This window comes from Mesocricetus auratus, unplaced genomic scaffold (genome assembly GCF_017639785.1).
Source record: "Mesocricetus auratus isolate SY011 unplaced genomic scaffold, BCM_Maur_2.0 contig_12030_pilon_obj, whole genome shotgun sequence".
Lineage (NCBI taxonomy): Eukaryota > Metazoa > Chordata > Mammalia > Rodentia > Cricetidae > Mesocricetus > Mesocricetus auratus.
In genome coordinates, this window is record NW_024434314.1 from 11,259 (window position 1) to 18,203 (window position 6,945).

The 6,945-nt window shown below is 41.9% G+C and overlaps 1 protein-coding gene across 1 annotated transcript; it reads right to left on the reverse strand.

Annotated features, from left to right (window-relative positions):
* Nucleotides 1-1,362: 1,362 nt before the first annotated feature.
* On the reverse strand, nucleotides 1,363-5,484 carry LOC121138590 (cathepsin 7-like). The gene is made up of 7 exons (XM_040741251.1): nucleotides 5,359-5,484; nucleotides 4,954-5,076; nucleotides 4,725-4,871; nucleotides 3,990-4,218; nucleotides 3,392-3,550; nucleotides 2,544-2,661; nucleotides 1,363-1,462 (listed from the first exon to the last, which is right to left on the reverse strand). The coding sequence occupies exons 1-7, from the start codon at nucleotides 5,482-5,484 to the stop codon at nucleotides 1,363-1,365; spliced, it is 1,002 nt and encodes a 333-aa protein (XP_040597185.1).
* Nucleotides 5,485-6,945: the final 1,461 nt, after the last annotated feature.

Genomic DNA, 6,945 nt, shown 5'->3' on the forward strand with positions numbered 1-6,945 from the left:
TACAGAGAAACCCTGTCATAAAAACAAAAAATAAAAAACAAAAAACTGTGGGGTAAAGAGGATTCTGGCCAAGCAGACGTCCTAATTAATTTGGATGTACAGAAAAGCACTCCCGGACTTCTGTCTCCATGATGACCATGCAGGTAAGGTTACCAAGACCCAATATCCAGTCTCTGAAGTCAAGTACTAGAAGCAGAAATGAGATCTGCCGATGCTGGTCATTTGTTATGAACTGTCGGTCCATACTAATACCTGCCCTACATGCTTGGGCCCAGAGATAGTTCAAAATGGTACACACCAAAGTAATACATATGTGGTAATTTGTATGTGTGACATTTTTCTGAATGTGCATGCCTGAGGCAAAGTTGAATGCATCAAATAGTTAAGCCTGAGGATTATCAACCGTAGGCAATAAGAGACTAGGACCCTGAATGGTAAAAGCCTGTGTTGAAAGCTAGGTCAGCACTCAAGCACATTGAAGCACTGAACATTCTGGAAGATCGGTGCTGTAATTGCAGACTTGGGTTATCTTGATTTCCGGGAATACAGTCACAGACAAGCTAGTATGGGATTGGGTTGCTGGAAAGAGGGTGGCGTCACAGCCAATCACAATGCAGTGGGGGACACAGTCACATCACACTCCACAGAGGGGTGAAGAACTGAAACTGGGTGAATTCGTGTCAGCTGAAAAACATCAAACCCAGGGGGGTATTCATGTAGTCTTTAAGAGCTGGGATGCTGTATACAAATCACACTCTAGATGCAATGGACATCCAGTGACTGAAGGCCACCCATGACAGAGGAGCCGCCGACTCTTCCTCCTGGAACAGCAGCACCACACCCAGTTCAAGATGAATACCGTGTTTGAGCATTAAAACAAAAAAAAGGTCATCTCCCAAAATGAAATACTAAATACTACCTTTGAATTTGACTTTTATTTTTAAAGGTATTTGTTAGTACAGGGAAAAAGTTAAAATCAAGTCACTAAAAGAAGTCTTTCTTTTTTCTTGGACAGGTTTTCTCTGTGTAGCTTTGTAGACCAGAATGGCCTTGAACTCCTAGAGACACCTGCCTCTGCCTCCTGAGTGGTGGAATTAAAGGCATTTCACCACCTCTACCTCCACCACCACCACCCAGAGGCAACTACAGGAAGTCTTAACAGAAATGGGTGCAGATCATCAGTTACAGCAGCCGTCATGTCTTAGTAGCTCAAGAAAAACCACAGATTTCACATCCTGCCCTGGCCTTTCAATGGTTCAAGCATCTCCTGCACTCAGCAGAGGGCGATCACTCTGAAGAGGCTGGGGTTCTTCCGTGTGTGCTGCCCCTAATATCTTCCCTGCCTTCTCATCCCCAGGCAGCTCACAATATAGGGTACATGGCATAGGAAGCAATTCCACAGTAGTTGTTCTGATCTCTGGGGATCTTCATGTAGCCATTTTCTCCCCAGTTGTCACCATGGCTGAAAGAAATCAGGTTTCACATTTAATAGACAAGACACATCAGAGTGGACTATTACAACAACTCTGCATTTGAGCACTGAGCCAGAGGTCAACTCAGTAGAAAACATCAGAAGACAGAAAATCAATTCCAGAGTATCACAAGTTATCTCACAGGGGACAGTAAAAAAAAATCACGGCAGAGGAATTCAGGACATCTTCCACCCATGGGTTGTGCAGAAATAACCAATGAGAAAATAGAAAATCAATGATTCAAAAATTATATTAATTACCAAGAAAACAGTGCCTCTGTGTTCATATGTAATATTAGTTGCCTTACTGTCTAACCACGAAGGTCGGGAATTTAAGTCCAAGTTCCACTTAAAAAGCCAAAAGGGGAGTGCCAGAGGAGGGGAGGGAGAGGGAACTGGGATTGACATGTAAAACAAGCTATTTAAAATTAAAATAAAAATTGATAAAAGAAAAAAAAAAGAAAAAGCCAAAATGAGGGTGAAACTATATCTTAGTGCCTAGGAGCACTGGGAGTTCTTCCACAGGACAACAGTTTCCACCCAGTACACAGGGCAGTGAGCTCACAATCCCCTGTTACTGAAGCTGTGGGCAATGTAGTGTCTGTCTGGTCAGCAAGAACTTCTGCCCACACACAGCATTTACTCACACAGACACGCACTTACCACAAGTGAAAGTAACTTTAAACAAAAAAAAACTAGGATGTTTTTGCAGTTACCCTGTATTTGCAGAAGCCAAGGAATAACTAAAACAAACTAGATAAGGACACTAGTGAAAATATGAAACTCTAGGATCATTGACACTCTCTCAATGCAGAAGAACTGAGGCAGACAACTGACATCAGCATGGCCTACACACACTGCACACACACACACACACACACACGCATGCACACACACACATACACACACACACTCACACACACACTCACACACACACACATACTCACACACACACTAGAACAACAAAAAAGGAAAGAAAATGTTCCTTTTTCAGTGACGTGTACCTAAACTATAATTACAAACAGAAAGTCCATTTGAAACCTAAAATACAAAAATTTTCAGCAATTTATACCTGTTCTTCACCAGCCAATATTTCCTGCCCTCCGACTCTCTGCCTTCATAGCCATACCCGACCAACAGCACCGAATGGTTAGGAGAATCACGTCTGCACTTAGGCTCATTGTAAATACCTAAAAAAGAAAGTCAATGTAATAAAAGGCACTAGGAACCTGGTGGTAACCCTGATCAACAAAAGTAAGTGGGGCACTTTATAATTGGATTGAAGTGGCAGAAATTCCAATAAAAATAGGAACCATGGTTAACAGGAATCCTCATCCAAATTCTCATTAAACCCAAATAACCAAACAAATAAATCAGTAAATAAATACATAAATGTGACCATAACTTTGTTGATAAGCACATCCCAGTATCCACATAAGATACTTCTTCCACATCTTGTTTTTTTGCTGATATAATCACATTACAAGAAATCACAGCTAAACATTTATTTCTTTATTCAAGTCACTCCTCATTCTGGGAATGTGATGGCTCCATATCTTAACAGACACCAAGTAACGAACGTGTGCAAATGAAGCCAAATAATATGACAAGTAACGAACGTGTGCAAATAAAGCTAAATAATATGACAAGTAACGAACGTGTGTAAACGAAGCTAAAGAATATGACGAGTAACGAATGTGTGTAAACGAAGCTAAATAATATGACAAGTAACGAAGTACTCCGATGCATAGGTATGTCATGTCGCTTAGAAACAACACACATGATGACTGCATTAACAAGTGTCAAACCTACAAGCCCAAACACTCACATCAAATTTTATACACTATTAGGATATCAAGCTGGTATGTCCCAAAGGGTCACAAGAATTCTTCATTGGTATCTAGAAAAACACATACTTACCTCCTGTATATCTTAGAAAAGATTCATGTGAAGCATCAATTCCAACGGCAATGGGTCCATTGGTCACTAACGCATTCATTAGGGCTTCTTCATTCCTCGGGACAACCAAAAAGCGGGCGACCTTAACAACAGAGCGTTCAGGACGGTACCTGCAGCGTCCTTCCTTTGAAAAGCAAAGAGTTAAGAGGTTTGGTTACTCCCATCTACCTTCAGGACAGAAAGAACCTCAATACTGGGTAGTTTGCATTACACCATTCCCACATCTGGGCTACGATAAATTATCCCAGCAAGTGAAATATTGCTGGAAAATTTGGAACAGAAAATCAGCTCTCTTGCCTTCAATGATACCTCATAGATCTTCCTATCCACAAGAAATTTTCATGATGTGGAAATCTGCATTATGTGTAGAATGGTTTGCCAATTCTCCATGTGCATAGAAGCAGGAATAATCTACATGGAATCGTGGATTCAGACAACCATGCCATGGTGGACACTCTAATGGCAGCACTGGTGGTTTGGGAAAATCTGAAGGCAATGCATTTTTTCTGCAAGTTTCCTTTACCCCAGATGAAATGAAAAGACAACCCAGGCAGCCCACTTACCTTTGCTTCATAGGGATAGGTTGCCTCAGCCTCCAGACCTCCATTGTTCTTCACATACTGGAAGGCATTATAGATTCTGCCCCCTTTACAGCCATTAGTGCCATAAGTTCTAGAACAGTCCACTAGGTTCTGTACACTCAGTGGGATCAGTCTGCCTGTTTTCTTGAACAGCTGTGCTTCTATGGAACCAGCCACAGCAAAAGCCCAGCAAGCACCACAACCTAGCTGAATGGAAAAGAAATATTGTCATCCATAAAAAATATTAACTGCAGCAACTCAAGAGGAGTACTTTATCAAAAATGAGCTATTCTCATTTGGCCGATGCCTAGGTAGGAAGGGCCTAGGTGGGAGGTGTCTTATGCCCCAATGGATAACCACACTGTCAAACACAGATGTCCATGAGACTGTGATCTACTGGATGCCAGGTGTAAGAAATATCAATAATGGAAGAAATTAAGTCTGGAGAGAGATAAAGTGGGGTCACTAGATGGAGGTTTAAGAGTAAGTATACTTAGAAATTATTAGCATACATTCTACACCTGCATGAGCCCTATAATTGCCAAGGCATGGATTAGGGATTCCTCCTTCCCTTGGACATCAAAGCTATTTGTTACTAGCAGAAGAATGGTAAGGACAGTAACTGTGGCTTCAAGTTATAAAATAAGACAGATGAGTCAATAACTAGTCCCATTGCAGTAGCTGAAGAAGTCAGTCATGTGATGTTGTCATACCTGCCTCCTCACAGGAGTCACATAGCCTTGTGTTCTCCAATCCAAAGTTTTGGGAAATTTGACATCTCCTCGTTTCTGGATGCGTTTCCCATTACTTAGAGTCAGAACTGAGCTCTCCATCATCAATTTCCTCATTTCCTCACCAGTCTTCAAGGAAAGATACATAAAGTTTCCATTCAAACAATAGAAGAGAAAAAGCAGAATACAACACAATTTAAGCCACACCCACCATGTCACCAAATTCATTCATCTCTACAGTGAAGTTGTTCATCCCCAGGCCATTCTCCATACTGAACAGTTTGATCATTTTCACATTTTCTTCCCATACTGCTCTCCTCTGCCTTTCTTCCTCCTGGAAATAAACACAATGAATGGCATTTACTTTTAATTATAACCCCACACTACCTGACCAAGTAGACTGGCTGCTGCTTATGCATGCAGGTTGTGGAGAGGGATTTTTGGGACACTAAGGCAAGCCATTCTCAACACATTGATGAGCAGAGATAGTGTTTATCCTGTGTTACATTAATACCTCAGGTAAGGGTGCCATGTATTGCCTCGAGCATAACCATGAACCCACAACAGCAATGAACATGCTCTACGAGGACCCTCTTTGGGTGTCCATGTGACCTACTTGGCTGTATGTTTTATCATTGCTCCTTTTCCACTCCTCCCATTCTGCATCCAAACTGTAATCTGGTGTTGGAGCAGCTGAGGCCACTCCCAAGCACAGGAAGCCCAAGAGGACAGCAAGAATCATGTCTCAAGCACCTACAGAGAGAAGGAAATGAATGGGAGAATACAACAACACTCTTAAGAAACTAAACCATCTATGCAGGATAAAATTATTCTAACCACTCTCCCAAGTATTTACTCAAAGACTTTGGACAAGAGATGCGATGGTAGGCATTTAGTTTTTACTAAAAATTGCAGAGCATATGGGAGAATTTCTAGAAACACATGGAAATTTCCATTTACTGCTCATGGACATGATCAAAAAAATGATCGTGGATGTCAAAATTCAACAGGTCACAGAACTAAGAACTTGGAAAGAAAGAACCTAGGATTTGTAATGATAAAAAGTCTTCTCTAATGTGGCATCTAATCATCAGTACAAGTTATCCCCAGGAATTGGGATCGCATTGCATGAAATCCCTTAACACAAAACAGAATGTGGGCTGCTCTCTCTTGAGTGGACACATTCTAAGCTGCCCTTCTTAGACAATATGGGAAAAAATCAAATTTCTAGCAATCTTTCAGACGATTGGGAGTTTACACCACATTCAGGACAATGATGAGGGGGAAAAATCTCAAATGGAGGAGCCAGTGGAATCCAGAGACACAGTGGATAAAGACACCCTGAAATCCCAGGTTCAGGTTTTGCTGGGTCTCTTGAGCAACATTCCCTATGAGAACTGACAAGTGGCATGCCGCCTTCTACTCCTTCTGCACAGGTTAATTGGAAAACAAAACATTTATCCAGGGTTGATGTGTGCTGCCTTTTGCAGGGAACATCACATTGTCCATTCTTTTGGTATTCCTCACAACCCCACCGGACAGGCCATTGTGGAGCGCACCCATGCCACTCTCAAACAGTATTTTAAGAAAATAAAAAAGGGGGAGTATGTTACCTTCCCCAATATTCAGTTATCCATCATACTTTATATTTTAAATTTTTTGACCATAGACAGTAATAATTTGTCTGCCATGGAGAGACATTGGAACAAACCCTCCCAGTCTTTGGGATGGGTCAAATGGAAGGATTTGATTACAGGAAAATGGCAGCCACCCACTCCCCTACTAGCTAGGGTCCGAGGGGCTGTTTGTGTTTTCCCTCCAGGAAGTGAGAAGCCTATTTGGGTCCCCGAACGGTTCATCAGGCAGGTTGACCCCGACTCTGCTCCCGACACTAGGAATGCTCGCCATGATAAAAATGATCCAAACATTGCCAAACTCAGGTAAGGGAAGTATGGACACTGGTGAGGAAAACCCCTCCCACCGTTTTGATGGCAGTTAGTCACTGCAGCTCCCCATTCATCGCCTTTATAGCACTAATAAATACATTGGGAGTGGCTGCTGCCAACACGAGAGTCTGAGTTTCCCCCTCCTAAAAGGGGAATCTCTGCTTTATTAAAAATATTTGATATCTCCATGATTAAACCCTCAGTTGAAGGGTGGATTGCATTAAATGTCTAGGCCCTCACCTAACAAAGGTCAAAAA

Coding starts and splice junctions, on each gene's coding strand:
- LOC121138590 (XM_040741251.1), bottom strand. CDS start 5,484: ATGATTCTTGCTGTCCTCTTGGGCTTCCTGTGCTTGGGAGTGGCCTCA. Junction 2,662..3,391: donor TTTTCTAAGATATACAGGAG/GTAAGTATGTGT, acceptor TTTCTTTTTTAG/GTATTTACAATGAGCCTAAG. Junction 1,463..2,543: donor TATTGGCTGGTGAAGAACAG/GTATAAATTGCT, acceptor GATTTCTTTCAG/CCATGGTGACAACTGGGGAG.